We start from the raw sequence: 22,193 nt of genomic DNA on the forward strand, positions 1-22,193 counted from the left end.
TTAGGACGGAGCGAGTATTTTGAACAGTTTATATGTAAGATTGGAGGATGGATTAATGATTGAGGAGGTTCTAAATTTATCTTGACGTTGCAAGTGATCCAAAACGGATGCGAACATTAATACAGCGGTATGAGTATGGGTGTGCATGTATTTTAATCATCTAAAATGCTTTAATTTATGAGCAAACAATATAAATTTCAATAGTTTGAGTTTGATTGCAGAAATTTTAATATTTTTGCATAATTACTGAAAATCTCAATCTTTAGTTTGTCGAGATACATAATTAACTCTCGATACATCCAACGAAGATACATTTTTTCTTTATAAAGATGCTTAATTAGATTTCGCTATATTTTTTTCGATTTTGAGTCTATCGAAATACATAATACATTCAATAAAGATATATTTTTCCATTGTAAAGTACATAATTAGCTCCCTTTACATTTTTTTCGATTTTGAATTTGTTGAGATACATAATTAGCTCCCGATACATCCAATAAAAACACATAATTAGTTTGCATTTTTATAATTGCTTTAAAAGGATGAGAATTTGTGTAAAGATGATAAGTTACAGGTATGTTCATGTTATTTTTTCTTAATTTTTAGGGCATTTAATAATAATTATTAAATAATATAAGCAAGTCATCTGGACCATTTAATACGATGGGTGAAGTGAAACAATACTAAATTTTGTTCATTGGGTGCAACTTATGAACGCTTGAACAGCATAGACTACTTTTGTCAATCTACTAACATAACTTGGGAAAGCGTAACTTCCTTCTTTTTTTCTGAATGGCGCCGAGGAAACTTTTGCACAAGTTCCTTAGACATCGTAGAACTCCAACTAGTAGGTAGTATAATGGGACTGATGGTGGGATTTTGTTCAATATTCTCTTTGCAACTGATCTTAGACCTCTTTTGAAAATTCAAAATGGTTTCACAAATGGACCATTTTTCTTTTCCTGTTTTTTAGGTCATTACATGTGCGGAAACAACCTCTCTACTTCTTCGGAGGTAGCGGTATGGACTGCGTACATTTTACCCTCCCCAGACCTCACTGTGTGGGAATATACTGGACTTCTTGTTGTTGTTGATGTGCGGAATCTTGCATATACTTTTTTTTTCCGACGTGTACTCGCACAAAATGGACTCTTATCCAAATGTGTTCTTTCCACAAGCACTCTACATTTCAGTAGCCTGTGGTGAGTAATCGTAGCAATAGCGCGGGGGGCTGCAGATTAGGGAACAAATAACGATTGATTTTCCACGTTATTTTTCAGGCCGTCGAACTCGAGAAGTCTACCAGAAAACACTGGAGAAGTACATTTTATAACAATTCTAGAAGTTCGATACAGATAAAAACGATAGAGAGTATGAACTCACTGATGTTTGCTCAAATTCTCTTAACAAGCACACATACCGTAACACAATCATAAAGGTATTGGATACTGACAACAAAATTCGTCAGAAATCAGTTTAAAAACTCAGATTTTACTTCCATAGTCTAATTTACCTCGCTACAATAGATTAGCCACTCCCTTCCAACTGAAAAAAGGAAAAAAAAGAAAGAAAGAAAGAAAGAATACACCAACTAATGATGCCAGAAATTACCTGCCAAAATTGACAAGGACAAACTAAGAAAGGCATTATTCTAAAGAAGAAGAAACAAACTAAACAACCACTATCTCCTTGACTGCAGTCAATGTCAGCTTGAATATCTCATATACAGGTAAGCTGTGGTTTTATATACTGAGAGTTCTACTATCACTATGCTAGAAGTCATGACTCTGTTAGAATATGTCCTTCACTAAACCTCCAAGCACCATCATCTTGCCTCTTCAGAACGTAACGAATTTTGTAAGTGCTGCAACATGATCACCAAGGAACTTTTAGTGGTTTTATATGAAAATAAGCACTAATTCATTTTGAGCCACAGATAGATGGAACTCTAAATACATGGAGGAATAATTCGAGGAAATGATGCCAAAATTGCTCGTTACAAGATGCAATAGTAGAAATGGATACAATATCTAACAGGCAACTGAAGTGATCAACAAATCCTGAAGTTACAGATCAAATTTGCATGAAAAGGTAAACACCATCATATCATAATCCAAAAGAATGAAATAACATAGTCAAACTGATGTACACGACCAACTTCCAAACAATTTCTGTTTACCTGTAATAATTTGGGTTCTTAAGCTGTGATTCATCCACAAGTTCAGCTGCTTCCTCCAGGATTGCCTCTATTTCTGCCATCTCCAGACCAATCCCATCGGTCAAAATCTCTGCTCGTAAAACTGAAAGTTGGAGCAAAACAAATCTCCAGAAACACGACCTGGTTTTTGCTGCTTCAGACAAGGCTTGCCACTGTTGTACAATTAGAAAGAACAGGGATCAGCAGTACACACTTAAGGGGGAGGGACATTAGTTTAAGTTTTTGACATTCTGTGAAATCAATGAGGTTCAACCTTTCTCCAGAATCACAACATATTAGGAAAACAGACTTACTTCATTAGTTCATCATAAATTGTGCAGATACATAACCAGTCTGCTCAATGAATTTCACACAACCAACATATTCACTTTCTTTTTCTTCGTTCTTTTACCCCTCCCTAGGAGCTCCCACCCTTTTTCTCCCTTGGTGACTCGAACAGTTGGACCCACACCCTAGGGGTTGGAATTGGAGGGTGCTTAGCCCAACTATATCAATTTGAGCAAAACTGATAAGAAATTGTGTTTGACAATCTGAAATTTAATATTTTTCACTTTTATTCAAGTCCAAGTATCACCCATGGTGCTACAAGTTATTGCACCATATAAGTGAACATGTACTCTTATGGCATGCAAATGGAGTTTATAATGAACATATGCTAGTAAAATAATTGATGTTGAACACCACAATTTCCAGCAATACCTATAGGCACATCATGCATTAATAACCAATGCAGCTACCTGAACAAGCATTGGCTCATCAAGAACTTCAAAGAGACCATCAATATTATGGTCAGGCCCTAGTGCTTCTGCCTTAATGGTTTGCCATTTTTTGATAAGGGTCTCAGCTTCTTCTATAGGCATTGGTGTCTTGTAAGCTGCTGTTGCGTAGGGTGATAAACCAGTAGCAAAGAAAGAATTTTGGAGACCAGAAGCTTGTGGGCGCAGCCCTATTTGCATTGTGAACTTTGGAAGCAACTTCTTCAACTTCTCAATGATGCCACTTCTATTCCTTGCATGCCTATAATTAGGATCTTGACGAAAATCCATTTTCCAGGAATGGGAGCTTGTCATCCTTGGAGTGTTTAGCCACCACCAACCAGATCCATTTTTCATTCTCCACAACTGCATGTTCATTAGCTTGAAGGAAACAAAGATAATGCATCCAACTGACACAACAAAAATAATCTTCTCAACTATGCTATTCAGGCCCAACCAAATTTCCCAAACCTTACGTCCAGCACCCAAATTTCTTTTTAACTGAACTGATGGCATCCCAGCAGCATTGCCCACATTGACCTTGTCCACGGTCAATTGAGCTTGCAAATTAGGTGGAGCTAACTGCTTTACAGCTGACCCGAGATGTCGTGAAGTATCACAGTATGGAAGTGGTTCATCTAAAGCTCTTTGGTCCCATGGAATAGCAGGTGCAAGTGGTCTATGACTAATATGAGATGCCGTCTGCAGACCTCTTCTGTTTCCCCTGCTCGCAGAAGTTTGTTTTTCGCCGCGAAAGAAGTTCACCTGTTGCAAATCTTTAGAGTTAGTTTAGCTCTCTACAATGAGGTACTTCTCGGATAAAACATTTTGTAACATGACTCACTAATGACGGAGAACAATCCCTCGTATCCGGGAACAAGCTAAGCACAACATCCTTCAACCAGGTCTCCTGAAAATCCACAAGATGTTCTGATGAGAAACATTTGACTTCAACTCAACTCAACAAAAGACTTACCCCAGATATAAGTATCACCCTTAGATAAAAGAATGCAGATTAAGCGTTCGAAAATTAGCAGAAGAAAGAACAGTATAGAAAAGGATCAAAATAGGTAATAGAATATATGTGTGTGTGTGCGCGCGTGTAAGTAAGTTAGAAATAGATTAAAGCAAGGTCAAATGGAAAATGTCCATATAACACTGACTTGGTAAGTGTGTGCGCCAAAAAACTCAGTAGGGTGCCTTCAAATCAGCTGAACTTTACTGAAGGAAAAAATAGAAACTAGTTTTGCTTTTTCATTATCTATGGTCAGGATATCCTAGTTTTGTTTAAAAAAAGGTGGACTCTGCAAAAGAGCAACAATATGTCAACAAATATAAGTTGGTGCTACGGAGTTGGGGTAACGGAGAACTGCATTTACATTTTAAAAGAGAGAAAAGTAATGGCCTCTAAAGAAAATAAAATGAAATAACTGCAGAGGCAGAAAAAAGGAAATCAGTCCTATACGAACCACATAATTTCAGAGTCTGATTAACAGCATGTAAAGCAATACATACCAGCGGTTTTGAAACAGTTGAAACTTCTTTCATTTCTTTGACCGATGCTAAATTACGTGAAGCTGTATCTGAGTTCAGCTCAAGCTGCCGAAGCTTTTCAGTAGCGGCAGCCTCATCACCCTGTATTAACAGAATTTACTTTTTCCATAAACACTTAAGGCAGAGGAAATACATAGCCAGTGAAAGAGGAAACTACGGATTTACCTGCCCGAGAAGGAACAACAAGAAGGCTTCCTCAAATTTCAAATCAACTCCTTCTGAAGCAATCAAACACTCACAAATTATTTTGGATTTGTTAATCTGCAATAAGCAATTGAATTTTTTTGTCAACGTGTTACTGCAACCGGTGTCCTGACATTCTTAGGTAAAACATCTTGCAAGATATTGGAATAGTCTTATACACATGCACACAGAGTTGATGCAATTCAACCTTATATTTTAACAGAGAGAAAGCACTTTATTGTGTTCAACTTCAGCAAGTGAAAATCAAAGTACAAATAACAGATCAACATCGTAATTACCAGATCAATCTGCTTGCTGGAAAATCCAAGGGCAATATAAGCTAATAAAACCACGTAGAAACAGTTGAAATCAATTACAACTCTTTGGTTTTGCGACTCAATGGATTTTTTGTTCTTCCTTGTGAGAGCCAAATTATCCCATTGAAGGAGTTCAACAGTCTCTGAAGCCATAAGCTTGTTGAGGGCTTGATTTAAGAAGCATTGCCAATCCTGAACTTGGCAGGAAGCTTCTACATCAAGACCCTGTCTGAGCAATTCACGTAATGCTGCAATGGCCCCTAACCTCCGTTCAGCATTTTCAGGAGTACGAGGCATGCCTAATAACTCCAAGGTGCAGGCAGGAGCAAGCTCTTCCAATGATTCTTCTATCTAAGAGCAAGGTTAAATGTAATCCCAATGAGAAACAAGAAACAGCACATCAGAAAAGTAAAAAAAAAAAAAAAAAGAGGGCAGCCCGGTGCATTAAAGCTCCCGCTATGCGCAAGGTTCAGGGAAGGGCCTCACGGCAAGGGTGTATCATACGCAGCCTTACCTCGCATTTCCGCAGGAGGTTGTTTCCAAGGCTTAACCCGTGACCTCCTGGTCACATGGCAACAATTTTACCAGTTACTCCAAGGCTACCCTTCTAAAGGGCAGCCCGGTGCACTAAGCTCCTGTTATGCAAAGGTCCGGGAAGGGCCTGATCACAAGGATCTATCGTACGCGGCCTCACCTTACATTTCTGCAAGGGGCTGTTGCCAAGGCTTGAATTAGTGACCTCCGGGTCACGTGGCAGCAACTTTATCAGTTGCTCCAAGACTCCCCTTCAAAACAGCACATCAGAAAAGTATTTGCACTAAATGATGCAGAGACTGAAATCACCTACAACTCCCAAGTTTCCAACTATGGCCATAACATCATAGCTACACATTTTTACAGAGAACCACCTTTTATATCTAACTCGTGCTAGATTTTTAGTCGACTGCAATTACTTTTAGAATGATGAAGGATGTACTGATGATGAGATGGAAGTAGTAAAATTGATGCACATTCACATAGCACAGCCTTAAATATCTAACACTAGGTTCCCATCTTGTTCCACTTCTAAACTACAGCACTTCCATGTAAAATGAAAAATAAGATGAAGAGCAAATATAACTTAGCCTTCACAAAATAAATTCTGGATATAAGACAGTAGCACTAAAACAAGCTAACCTGAGATAACAATGTCATCTTCCCAAGAGAAACTTTGCTTCTTAAAAGACATTGAGCACGAGCAAGAGCTTCAAATCCTTGTGAAATTTTGTTCTTCTCGAATCCAACTTTTGCAATTGCACACTTCAAGAAAGCACCTAGAATAAGAAACCCAAGCATACACAGATCCCAAGTAAAAGACAGCGTAGAGTTAAGATAGTTTCTCTCTTTGCCTAACCTCAGCAAGTGCCATGGACAAAAGAATATCATGTACATAAGGCTTAGAGTCTGGATGTTGAAGAGCTTTTTGTCCAATATTTAGCACAAGCTTCTCTTCCCCAACCTGAATGAAAACTGTAAATAATCAGCACAAACTTGCAAAGCAGTGATCCACTTGCTCAATCTAAGAGATTATTACAATTCTATAGAGCAAGATGTGAACATAGTGTGTATACCGAAATAAAGCTAAACATAAAGAAAAGAGGACAAGTACCAGTCCATAACTACAAACTTAACTTGACTGGTAACTTCATCTGCCTTCACTTATATGTCTTATGAATTATGATACTATTTCTTTTAATTTACTTCACAACTTTTTTCCACAAATGTATTGTCTATTGTATCTTACCTCTTGAAGAAGACAAAGAGCGCTAGATAGCCAAGGCCATGGTATTCTAAGAGAAGACCTTGGTAGAATCTTTTCTTTAATATTTCCAGCATATTCTGGCTCAAACAAAAGCTTATCCCTCACATCCATTAGAAGATTCTGAAAACATAAAGCCAAGCATGAGAATACAGATAAGCTCTATAAGAAAGTTGAATATGTAGGATTGCAGCTACCACCTGGCGAGAAACAACAGCATCCATGGTGTACCCATCTTCAACCTCAGCATTCTTGAGATGCATTACCGACTTGACAATTTCATCCTTCTCAGCTCGGTCTGAGACACCGAGGATCTGCAAGTTTATACAAAAATTGTGGATCATTTCATGGAAATAGAAAGGTTCTTCCTCCCCTTACCTCCAGCTTTAGTACCACTTTCTTGGACACCAAATCAACTTTGCTAGATTTAGTACTCAACAATATATTCCCACTTGAAAGCACTGGCCCAGTAAGGAAAGGCACATTAACAACAACAACAACAACATACCCAGTATATTCCCACCTAGTGGGGTCTGGGGAGGGTAAAATGTACGCAGTCCATACCACCACCTCCAAAGAAGTAGAGAGGAAGGACAGGCACATTAAGAGGAAATAAAAAGAAAAGAGATTGTTTTACTTATAATATAGCATCCAAGAAGTGCAAATAACTACAAAAAGGATCCATGCTCCTCTCACTAACATAAAGAGTCCATAGATATAGTGTCTCCATATTATTAACGTTGTTCATCATATACTTTGTAATGTATACAGACTCATTTTTCCCTTCACTAGACCTAAAACCTTTTTTTTTTTTTTTTTGAAAATTAGACTTAAAACCTTTATTGGAGCACGCTTCCTACCAGCAAATTATCGAATGTGTAGAATGGAAACAAGTAAATGAATATACTAACTCTATCAAATTATTTGGGTCTATGCTGACTTTCCAATAGCTAACCTATATTTTGGTCAAACGTCTTCGTCAATGCATTAATGTGTAGTATCGGGATATTATAAACCTACTATTTGATACATTGCCACTAAGTTTTAAATGCTAAACCAAAAATATGTACCTCCTCCCTCCAATTTACATGGTAGTGTTTGACTGGGCACAAAGTTTAAGAAAGAAAGACTTTTGGAACTTGTGATTTTAAACAAGTTCATCTCATTAAGGGTAAAATGGTAAGTCTCAAGTGAAATTTATAAATATAGAAATGTGCTCAATGGACAAAGGGAGTATTATATTTCTATAAGGGAAAAGGAGGTACTCCCTTTGTTTCGAAATAGTTGGCATGTCTACTAAAAATACTTGTTTCAAAATAGTTGTCAGTTTAAAAGAACAAAGCATTAATTATTCCTTTCCAACTGTACCCTTAGCGTTAATTATTCTAGAATAAAGAGGCACGTAAATAGATAATGATTAAAGAATTAATAATGGATATATTAGTCAAATCACACTCCTAATTAATTTTTTCTTAAGGGTTGTGCAAAACCTAAACCTGCCAACTATTTTGAAACGGAGGGAGTACCATTTTAATTCTTTCGTTAAGAATAAGGGCATTACAATTTATAATTCACAATTAGAATTCAGAATGGATGTTTGGGGTCACCATATTAGTGAAAGGACAACTAAAGCGGTTTGAATTTTTTAACTAAGGAATGCGCGACGCAAATTTTGTGTGCCGCAGGCTGAACGCATGGCTCAAAACATTAACAACTATGCTTCGATTCCAAACTAGTTACAATTAGGTATTAATTTTCTACATCCATTCCGCTCTATTGGTCATGTTTTGTTCCGATGTCCAATAACTTGCCTTTTACGACAACTCCAGGTTTCTCTTAAGCTAGAGATTCTCAAAATCTCATACTTGTTTCCACATTAACATACAAATCTCTAACCAAACTAAAGAGACTCATGACAAGCACCTTACCTAATGTATGTATGTGAATCAACAACATCGAAACCTAAGCTCCAATTAGTTGTATTGCTTATGTAGATCCTTTCCTCACACAGTATTTTGTTCTCCTCTAGGTCTGCATAAATTTTGAGACACTACGGTGTTTCAAGACAGCTTCTTCTCCATGTGGTTTCAAGCCTACCTCCTCCCATTTCAACACCATTGGTCACCATCAATCATCACATTGGCGAATTTATGAACCATTGGCATTTGAACCTAGACATGTCTATGTTGCTCGGACTCTTCAACAAATGTTAATGGATGTGTGTCTGATTCTCCAAAAGTAGTGTATTTTTGGAGAATCCGACACAAATGCAGCATCTAGTCTAACTTCAATTCCATTCCTTTTATAGGGGCTAAACTTGCAAAGGAATGTTAGCAGAAACAAGTTGCAAATATTATATTATCACTACATATTTAAGATTAGCATATTTGTTTGAGTAAATCAACAAACCTACCCTCCCTTTTCACCAACAATAGTAACTGCATGGCTCCATCTTTTTTACCATTAGCACAAGTGCACAGCAAGCATGCAGCATGATATTTCGTAGCAAGTTTAGCTGGACTCATTCTCAAAGATTTCATTGCTTGACAGTGCTGAAACTCATGAATTCCAAATGCATAATTTGACAGCTACCTATGAGGACTTATTCCAGCAATTTAAGCATTACTTGTACAGTCAAGTAAAAATGGTAATGTGAGGAAGTTTGGTACTCGTATTATTTCATTCACTGGCCCTAAATGTTTGTGAGCGTATAATATATTGTAAGAAATTCTATCATTGGTCAAATAAGGATGTTTCCTCAATATAAAAAAATAGTTCTCCCAGAAAATGGAAGCCTAAAGTCAAAAGATGAAGAACCAAACAAGTTATCTCATTCGCACATGCCAAAAAATAAAAGGAAAATGATCAACTCTCCATGAACCAAAACAATAGTTAATATCTAGGTTTCTGCTCCATTCATTAGGCATTTATTTGTTTCTCTGAGATATAAGCAATTGAACAAAGTTACAAGTTTCAAGAAAAAGACATAAATAATTGAACAACAGTCTATTTGCACCAGGTATCTTCTAAATTCTATCAATTAGTATAGGCATAACCAGTACAGCTTCCATTTGCTTCTAACTCATGCAAATTGCACAATGACTTTGGAACTCTTACAACGGTGAAGCCAACAAAATTTTAAGCCTGTTCAAGATTTAATATATCTTGTTTAAAAAATTATTCTTTACCTATATACTTCGTATAATTTTCTACATACATCGTATAATTTTTCGACGAAAGTTGTTCAACTAGCCACCCTTCACTACATCTGGCTACACCACTTTAATTAACCACAAAATAATTATGTACCTTCAAATTGCTACAGGAATATCAACACTAGCTCTTTCCCACAAAAATTACATAAAAAGTCATACTCGCGTAGCATTCTCCAAAATTTCCCAAAAACATATAAAGCAAAAAATCAAATTCATTTTTACTAAACACAATGCAACTAAAATCCGCACCTGGTAACAAGTGACTGGAATTTCAATAAACGGAACCATCGGAGCCTGAGCATTAGCATTACTCCTATCCACCGTACCACTTTCCAAAACACGAGTATCAGTAGCATACAATCTCCACCGGCGATTACCTCTCTTCCTAGAACCACAACATCCAACCGTAACCCTAGCTCTGAATTTCCCCCATTTCTTATCAATTTTCCCTCTGATTGGAACATCTAAAGCAGCATTGTACAAATACAGCTTGTCTAGGTCATTCTCAATGCAACAAAAGTAAAGTGCACTCGGCACTTGATGAAATACTGCCGTCATATACACTGTTATATATTTCTCCGTCCTGTTTTACCACATGCTTTACTGGCATTACCCTCGAATCACCAAAATCAACATTGCAAAAATTACAGTGTGATTTTTTATTTTTATTTTTATTTTGGCTGAGCAAATTGAGCTTTGCTTGCAGGAGGTAAAAGATTGGGTTATATACTTTGCAGTATTTGGAATGAAGGAATCGTTAGGATTACCGTTGCTTTAATGCTTTTTTGCCCTTTTTGTGATTAACATGTGAAGAATTTTGGAGTATAATGAGATGGAAATGGAAAAGGAAATAGAAGGAGAAAATGATGGCAATGGTGTTTATGTGATTGTAATGTTTGGAACTATGGAAACAATGGCCCAGTGGGCTAAATTAAAGAGTAAAAATATGGTAAGATATGTATGGGATGGCCAATTTTTAGCATTGGAGTTTGACCATGGGTTTTGAAAATTTATATGCAAATATTTATTTGATTGTTGAAAAGTTAATCTTTAAATAATTTTAAGTTACCAAAAGTTGGCTCTCAAGTAGTTTTTAGTTTTTTTTGAGTTCCGCTTATGAAACTTTAAAAAAAAAAAAATTTAAGTAAAATATATGTTCAAATAAAATTTTAGATTTTAAATATTACAATTTCAAAAATATAATTTTTCAAGTTTCAACATATATCAAAATTTCTAAACCAAACGGGAGCTTATTATATGCTAATATTTTGTTAAAATTTACTTTCCTTCTATATTATATTTTATATTAATGGTAGATTATTTACTAACTTTTAGTTTCCGGTCTTGTTTTAGAATAATTATTTTTCTTCCTACATTTGTTACAGAATATTTAGTTTTCTTTTAGTTTAGCATCTATAAGAAAAATAATATATTTTATTTTATTTTATTCCCTTTAATTTTCTATAAGTAGCTATGTAGTCTTTTATTTTTTCCATGCAAGAAATTATGTGATACATCAATGCAGTGAGAGTTTTCTTTATTCTCTCTTGATTTTCCTGTCTGTTTCTTCTATTCAATAATACATTTAGGCTTTAATACATCAACAAACTCTACGACTTACTGAATTTTTTATATTCAAACACAAACTATGACTTATTCCAATAGAGCGCTCGAACACTTGATAAAGTGTTTCTATTAGACATTTCTTGTTTACTTTTGAAAAATAGTTCGCGCATACTTTCAAGCTTCATTGCGTAAATAAGTTAACCCACATAAAGCATTATGATCTCTATTAATTATATACACCATCTCAATTGAAACATACATAAAGTTTACGACTTATTGAGACCAACTCATATAATGATGAATATGACACATTTTAAGTGATTAACTTATCTACATAATTGACATTGGAAATATATATGCAAAAAATAGATTCCAAAAAATTGAACAAAAAGTATATGATAAAAACATTACATCACGTGTTCATGCAATTGATCGGAATAAACTATGATTGAAGTGTAAATAAAATTTATCAACAAGCTTGAAGGATTATGATGTATTAAGCCTAATGTTTGATTATCTTTTAAAATATAATTGAGAAATAAATGCTTTTAAGGTTGAAATAGCATTTGGATGAAAGAACCACTAGCTAAAATACCCAAAAAGATTCAGAAAATTTTACTTTTGTTCATTTAATTTGCTTGACAAAAAAATCTCAATGTTACTATAGAATTTAAAATATTCTTCTCCATTAATAATTGCCCAACATAAAATAACTATGACAGTTTTCCATGTAAATACCAAAACATATCTTCTTTTTGTGTGTGTAATAAAAGAACAGCAACATAATAGTTGTAGTTTCATCACGCATCAAGTTTAAAGTTTCTATCTCATCAAGTTTGTCTATCTTCTACTTTTTCATTGTTTTGCAGAAAAAAATACTCCCTCCATCCTAAATTATGTGTCATCATTTTTTTTTTAGTTCGTTCCAAAATAAGTGTCGCCTTTTCTTATTAGGCAACTTTTTAAAGACACAATTACCCTTTTATTCTTATTGGTTCCACTTAGTTAAAAAAAAAATATTGGCACAGTTTTTGATAAAGGATAATTTGGTAAACTTTACTAAGTCTTCCCTTTTTTCTTAAATTCCATGTCCGATCAAATGATGACACATAAAATGGGACGGAGAAAGTAGTAATTAGAAGCCCATCACTTTGAAAACTCATTTTTTTTTTCTATGTAAGTACAAAAAAGAAATAATTATAGTCTATGATTTATTTCCCACATTGTGACTGATCTTTCAAATATATTTTTATTTTATTATGAAAATAGGTTTTATTTATTTGCTATATTCTTATGTTTTTCATGATAACGTACGGACGTGATGGGGAATAATGTTTCTTCTTTTGTTCTGTTTGTTGAATATATTTATGATGAAGTCCCATCAAAATGACATGGTTTGTATTGTCAATTGTATTCATTTTCTTTTGTGATTGTAGTTTTAATGTTATAACCATCTTATATGATTAGTTGCTTTTGGTATTTTGTTTAATGTATCATGGGTATTAATTTGTAGTTAATAAATGTATTGTTGTGTTTTAGATGCAGTACTATGAATAAAAATTAATGTAACTATGACAGCCGTTAAAATAAATGGAATAAGTTTATATGAGAGAAAACTAAAAATAGCGACAAAATGGTAGACCAAATTATAAAATAAATTTGTTTAAGATAACATGAGCGAAAAATAAAAATCATGACATATGCATGGTAGAGTACGTGAAATGAATTTATATAAAGTACCATGAATGAAAATCATAACATATGGTAGAGAAAATGAAATAAATTTATATAAAGTATCATGAATGATACTACTAATTTTTCTTCATGGAAGTTAAAGAGTTTTTCTGGTTAATCACGACGAATTAGTATTTTGAATTAAAGAGATTTTAGATTCTCTCCATATATGTTTTATCATCACAAAGTTGAAAATAAATAAATAGGGAGGTTTATGATGAGTACATGCATAGAAAGAAGAATTAGAAAAGAACTGTTACTAAGAATATAAAAAAATATATTTGTAGATGTCAATTGTAGATTATGTGGTAATGGCGATAGTTTTGGATAGTAATTATCTAGAGGTGAACTAGTGATTAGACATGATGATTGTAAATAGTAGCGAATGGTCGTGATAATTGAATGTGAAGTTGATGGTAATATGATGGTGATTGATGTGGTCGATGATGACGGTTATAGATAGTGGGTGACAGTAATAACAGAGGATGATCGTAGCAGCGGTGAAATGTGAAAAGTAAATGAAGTTATAGATGTATAATGTATGTCAAGATCTTCAATATGATGAAGAAACATTATAGACTGCATACCTAAAGCGTCAAATATTATCAAATATAAAAAACATAACTGAAATTAATTTCTACTTTTTTGCCCTAATTTTACTTTACTACAATCGACAATAATAAAAAAATACGTGGAGAATATGTGGTAAGAAGTAATCTTCTACAGTGATTACTAATACAATCATAGCATGATAAATCATTAATGTCAGTAGAATTTTTATTAATTAAACTATATTTAATTTTAATATTATGATAAAGGTGATAGAAAAAATATATCATCAAGCTTCAGTTAACACCAATATCATATAGAATCTCTCGTAAATTAAAGTATTCATTTCCAAATTTTTAAAATATAACACACAAACATCAAGCCTTGAAAGGAAAATCAGATTCCTAAAAACTAAAAGAAAATATGAAAATTAGTAATTGATTAATATAAATTTACTTTTTTCAATTCAATAAACAATTGAGTAGTTACACTAGAATTAAGTAAAAGTTACATAAATTTAATTTTTTTAAGCTAATTACTTTTTTTATCTCAATTTTTTTTTAAAATTACTAAGACTCTCTGATTTAGTTCACACGAGTACATCATTCTTCCAGATACAATATAATAAAATTTCTTTTAATTTTATAATTATATACCTGTTATACTGAAAAATTCGAATTAAAAAATTGCTAAAAAAAAAATAATCACACTTTATGAAATGACCAAAAAAGGGAAGTAACAGAGGAAGTGATTTTGTTAATTTTATATTCTAAATTACATTCTGAACTAAAGTAAGAAGAAACGGGAATAATAAAATTGTGCTATTACTTTCGTCTCAATTTGCTTCACCTAATTTTTTAATCTGTTTTTATTTTTCGAAAAATAATGTTGTTACTTTTATAACAATATGTCAATATCCACATAACAGGAAGACTAGAAGATTAAAAATACTTAACATATTTAATATATTTTAATTTTAGATCATAAAATATAATTTCTTTTTTCTTATTTTTAGACGTCACGTCAAATCAAAATAACCCAAACTAAAGAGTCGTTTGATAGAGTGTATTGAAAAATTAATGCATACATTAGTTTAATATGTACTACTAATACCTTATTTGGTGTACTTTTTCATCCTATGTAAAACACTTTATTATGTATTAAGGTGTGTATTACTTTATGATATTAGCAATGCAATGAATCCAATACGTGGATTAACATGATTAAAGACAATATTATCCCTAAAAAAAAATTCGTATCATTTTTCAACATATATATGTAGAATATTTTTGTTAAAAAAAAATTAAAATAATTTAGTTTATGTTATTTTCAATACATCAAACCAAACATTACATAAAAAATAATACAAACATCACTGACATAAGCATAACTAACACAAACATTACTAATAGAATCATTACTAATACATCATATTTTAACTTGTTAGTATATACTTTACCAAACGAACCCTTAGAAACACGAGTACTTCTGTTCGTAGTGCGAATTTCCCCCTATTATTTCTTTCTTTATTTTCCTTTTCATAAACTGCTTCTCCCACTGCTAAGAAGCTTACTACAATTTCCATCTACTGTCCCGACTCAGTTAGGCTATGGCTAAAGGTGGTAAGAAGCAATCAGCAACAAATGGAGAACCCAATCCAGATATGGAAGAGAAAAAGAGGTTAAAAAGACTTGCTATTTCTAAGCAAATGCTCTCAGAGAATTCATCAAGGGCTAACCAGTGTCTAGGTCCATCAAAAACAGTGATTAAACATCACGGTGCAGATATTTTGCGCAAGTCTCAAAGGAAGAATCGGTTTCTATTCTCTTTTCCTGGTTTGCTTGCTCCGGTTTCGGGAGGTAAAATTGGTGAGCTGAAAAACCTTGGTACTAAAAACCCTATTCTCTACCTCGATTTCCCTCAGGTATAATGATTTTTGACTTAATTAATCTACTTTTGCTACTACCGTTCGTCAATTTTACTTTATCATATTTCGCTTCACCAGAGTTAATTTGACTAGTTTTCGGAACTAAATTAAATTAGACTGATTTAATATTTACTATTTAGATGTTCGAAAAATACAAGTTAAAATGTTGGTCTAAGTTCGTACCTTTTGACTGCAACAACAACAATATACTTTGTATTCCCACAAAGTGAGTTCTGGGGAGGGTAAAGTGTATGCAGTCCATACCACTATTTTAGATGAAGTAGAGAGGCTGTTTTCGATAGACCCCGACTCATGATAAATAACATTATAACAATGAGAAAACATAAAAACAAAAAAAAAACAAAATGGAGAAAGTTCGTACCTTTTGACTCTCGTGAAGCAATGTGACAAGTAAATGGGGAAGGAGGGAGTACTTGATATTCTTGAGTATTTCTCTAGCACTTGACAGTCTAATGTTCCGAAACCAGCTAATGAAGAAACAAAGGACAGTTATTTTAACTTTATTTGGTAAATTTGCCTACTTAGTTAGAGATTGATTGCTTAGAAATTATTAGTAATTATGGGAATCTAGTGTAGTTAATTTTTCCTTTTTTTTTTTTGGTTTTTAGTGTGGATGATCATTTTCTTTATATTTATTTTTAAAATTTTCTTTTGCCTATTATATTTCATAAGTTGAAGGTAGTTGGTATGAATGCACTTGCTACCTTTCAAGAGTCCCACATCAGAAAAACGATGGGTACTTCGTCTCCTTATATGGACTTGAACAATCTCCCCTTAATGGTCTAGCTTTTGAGGTTGAGTTAGGCCCAAGATCCATTCTTTACACTACCCATAGAGTGGATGCATTCGTGCTGATTGGGAGTCATGATATTCTTTTATTAAGTCAATTTTCTTTTTCCAATTGGATCTGCAGGGTCAAATGAAGTTGTTTGGGACAATTGTATATCCGAAGAATGGTTATCTGACTATGCAGTTCTCCAGAGGTGGGAAGAATGTAGTGTGCGAAGATTACTTTGACAATATGGTTGGTAGTTCTCTCTCTATGTTCTGTATTTTAATCTATTTATCTTAGTATCAATTTAAATCGCAGGAGCTTCGTTTTGCAAAGAATTGCCTCTTTTAGGGAATGACTTTTGTTTCAATGAACAATGTAATAAACATCGTCAAGGCATCATATTTAGAAGTAATAGAATGGTAGAACTTTCCTTCTCATTCTCCCTTGCAAGCTGTAGAATTATATTGTCTTTAGAAACAAGTATACTTCAGATGATTGAAAAGAAAGTATGCAAGAGCCACCCTCCAAGGAAGTGGAAGAAACCAAGAGGAACTATTTATCTTTTCTCTAACAGATATGTTTCATGACAATGAAAAATAGAACCAAAATGTCTCTTTAGTTAAGTTTGACAAAGACCATATTTGTGATATGTTTTATGTTTTGTCATATTTCTGATATGTTTTATGATTTGGCAATATCCATATTATAAATGGTTCTGTTCTTTGCTAAGGAGCTTGCTGATGGTCTTAAATGGGGATGTGTATGATCAATGTTTTGATTTATAGAGCTTGTTGGGTTAAAGTTTGCAGCGCATCTAGATTTTCATTTGAGTCAAGTATGGATATTGTTCTTTCAAGTTTCCTTCTCAAGTTATAAGTTTTTTTAATTCCAAATAAGTGCTATTATTTGTTACCTTATGGCTTACACTTCATCTGTTGGTTGTACCTTTTCATTCGTTCTGCAAAACCTTCGTCTCTTGGGCTAATATTTCAGTTTACATTCCAAAAGTTTGATTAGAAAAAGTTGTTTTAATACAATTAACTTACCCATCTTGAAGACATATTCCGTTATTAAGTATGTTCCCCATGACATCATCGATTTTCTCTGTACAAAATTTGTTAGTTTGAGATATTATAAATGTGGTGAATATACACTCTACTTCCCCAGACCCCATTTGTGGGATTACATTGGGTATGTTGTTGTATAAACATGTGTACTATCAAGTGCCAATAACCATTGCAAATGTTTGTCTTGGATCTGCTTTGTTTATTGACTCTGTTCGACATATTGGGATTTGTTTACTTCTGTTACAGTTCAACTTATTATAAGGCTCTGATGAAAATTAAAAAGATTTATTGTAGCACTTGGTTGCATTTACTTGTCGCCTCTCTACTTCTTCGGAGGTAGCGGTATGGACTGCGTACATCTTACCCTCTTCAGACCCCATTTTATGGGATTACACTGGGTTTGTTGTTGTTGTTGCATTTACTTGTCCTGTTTTATTTTTCCTGATTTTTGGCGTATTTCTTTTCCAGATTGTGTTTTCTGATGCATGGTGGATAGGGAAGAAAGATGAGAATCCTGAAGAAGCACGACTCGAGTATCCAAAGGAGCTGAATGTGGTTAGTTCTTTTGTTGAGTTGTTCCTTATTTAATTGGTTAAAGCATTTGTTCCTTATTTAATTGGTTAAAGCATTAAGTAGTAGTGTATATTAAATTTGCTGATTGTTGGCCAATGTTTTCAAAGAATTGCTGACACCGCATTGGGTATCTTATTTGGTTACAGCAGCAAGAGAAATTGGAGTGTGATTTTAAAGGTGGAGCCGGTGCTACATGCGTTCAAAAACGAAGTATTAGCGAATTTGGGGACAAGCATGTGGAAGAACAGTCTCCTGAACATGAGCAGGAGGAGTTATTATCAGAAAGTCAGAATGATTCAAAAGAGTTCATGGAATTAACTCCTTCTCGTCGTTCAGCAAGGGCAGCAGGAAAAAAATTCAAGTATATTCTTTGACTTGTATAATATGTAGTTTTCCTTATTATTGATCCCTTGCTGTGACTCTATTGTATTAGATGCAACTAACTGTATGTAGTATAACATAGCTTTTATCAGTATGGTGAAAGACAACTTCAGGATTACTGAATCTGCATATGAAGGCATTTAAAATTAAATTCATTCATTCATAATATGCGCCCTTACTGTTAGGAGATAAGAGAATCAGTTAGCACTTATCTTTTGTCGCAACTTTATATGCCTATGATTTTTTTCTTTGAAGCTTTCCATTGTATTTGCTTGCATTAATTTCTCGAGGGATATTTCCTTTAATAACTAAGATGTAATTGACTCTGATGCCTGCTTAATACATGAACATGATTTTTATGTTCAATAATTCAGTTTTGCAGAACCTTCTTCCGGGGATGATTTGGTTGACAGTGAAGCGGAAACTTCTGAGGAAGAAGAAAAAACTGGTATGGTTCGTTCAACAAAAAATTGTGCTTCTGGGAACATCGCGTAAATATTTTCTTATATCCATTTATTAGTTTTTCTCCAAACTTCTTCAAAGAAGCCATTAGAGTGAGAGTCCCTCAAAGTCTTGTCTCTTGTCTCTGGTCTTTGAGCTTGTTCTGTTGTTCATATCCCTTCACCTGCTATCTCCCAGTTCCTTTAAGTAGTTTAATGGATTGGAAAATCTGTGGTGCAGGCATTGACATTCTTTGTGATGATACTGTAGTACAAAGTCAAGTTGCTGAAAAAATTACTGCTGCTGCTGAATCTGCTTCCAAGTCTAAGAAATCCACCCGTACTAAGCAAAGTTCTCTTGTTCAGTCTACTATTTCAACAATGTTTAAGAAAGTTGACAAGGTACGGACTCTATCTTACTTCATCAAAAAAAAAAAATGTAGACAGGGTATTGACTTGTAGCTCTGTCATGACTCATGAGGCAACAAGTTAATTTTAGACGCTGTTGAACACTTTGTCTGTCTAACAACATTAATGCGTACTTGTTGAAAAAGAAGGGAGGGAGGGAGGGAGGGAGACCAAGTGCTTTTTATGATCTCCCTTCATGGGCGACCACAACTCTTCATCCCTTAAATTTCCTAAAGCTTGTATCCTAAAAAAGTAGAATCACCTGCATTCAGAATTTGTATATGGTGATGCCATCCTGTTATCTCCAACAATGATGCTAAACTACATGATATTCTATAGACATGGTTATGAAGGTATTTGATAGCCACGGTAGGATATGGTTATTGGGAGCAAAAGTTTTGTGGTCCTGCATTACTAGCGTTCCGTCAAAGAGGGTAGAGATGGTAAAGAGAGGTAATGCAAGAATCGTGGGTGGAGTGAAGAGGAAAGATAGGAAGTAGATGAAAAATTTGAGGGCCAATTTGACAAATAGGAGCAATAACTTAATTCATTTGCAGAGGAAAATGAGAAATCTAGTATAATGGTGTTTGCTGAATTTGAATTAGCTTGCCTTGCGGAAATTTTCTGAGCTTCCCTTCATGAACTCCGTTTTAGTTATCCTTGCACTTTGCCTAAATTTTCTTGCAGAATATTACTTTAGCGGTTGAGTTTTACGCTCAAAGTGATAACTGAGGTGCTATAGTTGGGGATAAACCACATAATAGTTCATCTAGTAGATGGAATCTCATGGCTAGTAACTATCAATTTTGTGTTTAGGTTTTACCTTAACAAGAAAGAAAAAGAAAAAAAGTGTATTTGGGTAAAAGTGATTTTTTCGGTCAACTTCTCCTCATATTTTATTGGGTCATACTCATGCTTGTTCTGTTGATGCACAAATAATTATGTTTGTATTTCTCCACAAACTTTGAAGCTTGTCACTCCAGTTAGAGCTTCTCCGAGGAAAACAAGAAAATCAACAAATAAAGGTGAGTCCAACACAGAATGTGGTGCGACCATGTCTGATCGTGTTGGTACTTCTCAGGTAAAATTCAGACTATGTTCTGCAATTTATCCATTTGCCATGCTCAGTCCAACTGGGCAACTCTATTTCTTGCATAGTCTTTGTTTCTTCGTAAGTGGCAGTTTTGACTAGCTACCAAAGATGATGAAAGGAATTCCAGCAGTCTCTTTTTAAGACTTGAAGATATATATTTGAAAATAATTGAATTGGTTCATAGTCTATAATTTAGTGAAATACATAGTAACTAACTTTCTGTCTGAATCTTTGTTAAGTTCGACAATAGGATATCTTCTCACCCCCCGAATGATGTTGATTTCCAATTTTGGGAAGCAGTTTACCTTAGTTCGGGTTAAACTAGACATATTGTTATTTTTAGCTGGAAGCTTTGGCAAACTTCTTATACCGCCTTCATCTGCTTAGGGAAGTTTGGGGGTGGAGGACTTCTCCTTTTCTGTGCTTGTGATACACATCGCAAGATTATGGCCGTTCATTGTGGTAATTAAGTATATCAAACATGTCAAACAGTTCCAACTTGAAGTTATGCAGATCCCTTGTATGTGCAGTTTTGACTTTGGCTCTCTAAAACTTATCTCATGTTATCTGAAACTGATGATAAATTTGTTTAAACCAGATATTAATGGAAACTTTTTCCTGTGTAAATTAGAAAAAAGAAAAGGGCTTGTTCCGATGAGTGCATTCATTTTCTATCCATTCATGTCATAAAAAGAAAATATACAACTGTTTCATGGATAGGAATTAGGGTAGCCAATTCTTCTCATGCTCAGCTGACAAGATCTATATTCATTTGATTTACCAAACCGAAAAAAGATCTGTACTGGTTGTGCTAGTCTCTTATTTCTAAATTCAGTTAATATAACTGCTGTTCCTTGTGTTTTGACATACTTCGTAGGGTGAAGATGACATTGAAGAGTTCTCTAGTTCATCTAAGGTTTGAATTCTGAAACACCTCGAATTTTTTTTCCTTGATTAATTTTGTGTCTGTTAATTTAACTGTTTCTGTGTTGTTTTCTGAAGCTTTATGCTCTGCTGTTAAGCCCTTGACTCTCATATTTTGGGTTATTCTTCAATTCTCAAATATATTCAGGATACAGAAGCTAGTGATGAAGATTGGGCTACTTGAGTTATTGTCTTTTTATATTTTAATCGATATAATATGACAACCATTCTCAATGGATCTGTAAATTACTCTCGTGGACAAATGATGTGAATTCAATTGAAGAAGCTGCTAACCTGGATGCCAAGGAGGACACTACGAGTGACGGAGTGACCATCACATGGGCATGCCATGTTGGGACTCTAGAAGACGGTTCCTCCTAAAATACTCAAAGATTACATTTGGGGGGAGGATGATAACGTGAAGGCGGCCACAGTTAGCTATGGAAGAATATGTATAAAGCCATGAGGATGTGAAATGTGACTGACAGGCTGAAGTTGTTAGGTTTTTCAGATTTCTCATCTCTTCTGAAATTCGATTTTCCTTGGTCATTTGGTGTTGAATTGTTTCCTTTACAGTTTAAAATCCAGTTATCGTGTTATCAATTATCATAGAATATCAGTGTTGGGTTGAGATTTTTGTTATAACAAACCTTGTTTTGGTTTTTCCTTTGTTTCCTTTCTGCTGAAACTACACA

General features: G+C 34.2%; 2 protein-coding genes across 6 annotated transcripts; one reads left to right on the plus strand and one right to left on the minus strand.

The window, feature by feature from the left end:
- Positions 1-1,460: 1,460 nt before the first annotated feature.
- On the minus strand, positions 1,461-10,954 carry LOC107862789 (plastid division protein CDP1, chloroplastic). 2 transcript variants are annotated; one of them, XM_016708447.2, is made up of 12 exons: positions 10,290-10,952; positions 7,026-7,139; positions 6,811-6,948; positions 6,421-6,525; positions 6,204-6,326; positions 5,010-5,378; positions 4,693-4,788; positions 4,489-4,608; positions 3,818-3,883; positions 2,956-3,738; positions 2,180-2,370; positions 1,461-1,864 (listed from the first exon to the last, which is right to left on the minus strand). In XM_016708447.2, exons 1-12 carry the CDS (start codon positions 10,596-10,598, stop codon positions 1,780-1,782), a joined length of 2,499 nt encoding a protein of 832 aa, XP_016563933.2. In that variant the 5' UTR covers positions 10,599-10,952; the 3' UTR covers positions 1,461-1,779. The 2 variants fall into 2 exon arrangements, with proteins under 2 accessions (XP_016563933.2, XP_047265559.1); XM_047409603.1 differs by lacking the exon at positions 1,461-1,864 and having other exon boundaries at positions 2,343-2,370; positions 2,918-3,738; positions 10,290-10,954.
- A 4,387-nt stretch (positions 10,955-15,341) lies between these two features.
- LOC107862790 (DNA-binding protein RHL1) lies at positions 15,342-22,163 on the plus strand. 4 transcript variants are annotated; one of them, XM_016708448.2, is made up of 9 exons: positions 15,342-15,813; positions 16,751-16,861; positions 18,148-18,234; positions 18,399-18,613; positions 19,008-19,081; positions 19,315-19,475; positions 20,452-20,562; positions 21,452-21,490; positions 21,647-22,163. In XM_016708448.2, the coding sequence occupies exons 1-9, from the start codon at positions 15,499-15,501 to the stop codon at positions 21,680-21,682; spliced, it is 1,149 nt and encodes a 382-aa protein (XP_016563934.1). In that variant the 5' UTR covers positions 15,342-15,498; the 3' UTR covers positions 21,683-22,163. The 4 variants fall into 4 exon arrangements, with proteins under 4 accessions (XP_016563934.1, XP_016563936.1, XP_047265560.1 ...); XM_016708450.2 differs by having other exon boundaries at positions 15,367-15,813; positions 21,577-22,163; XM_047409604.1 differs by having other exon boundaries at positions 15,367-15,813; positions 18,402-18,613; positions 21,577-22,163.
- The last annotated feature ends 30 nt before the right edge of the window (positions 22,164-22,193 follow it).

This window comes from Capsicum annuum, chromosome 3 (assembly GCF_002878395.1).
Source record: "Capsicum annuum cultivar UCD-10X-F1 chromosome 3, UCD10Xv1.1, whole genome shotgun sequence".
Classification (NCBI taxonomy): domain Eukaryota; kingdom Viridiplantae; phylum Streptophyta; class Magnoliopsida; order Solanales; family Solanaceae; genus Capsicum; species Capsicum annuum.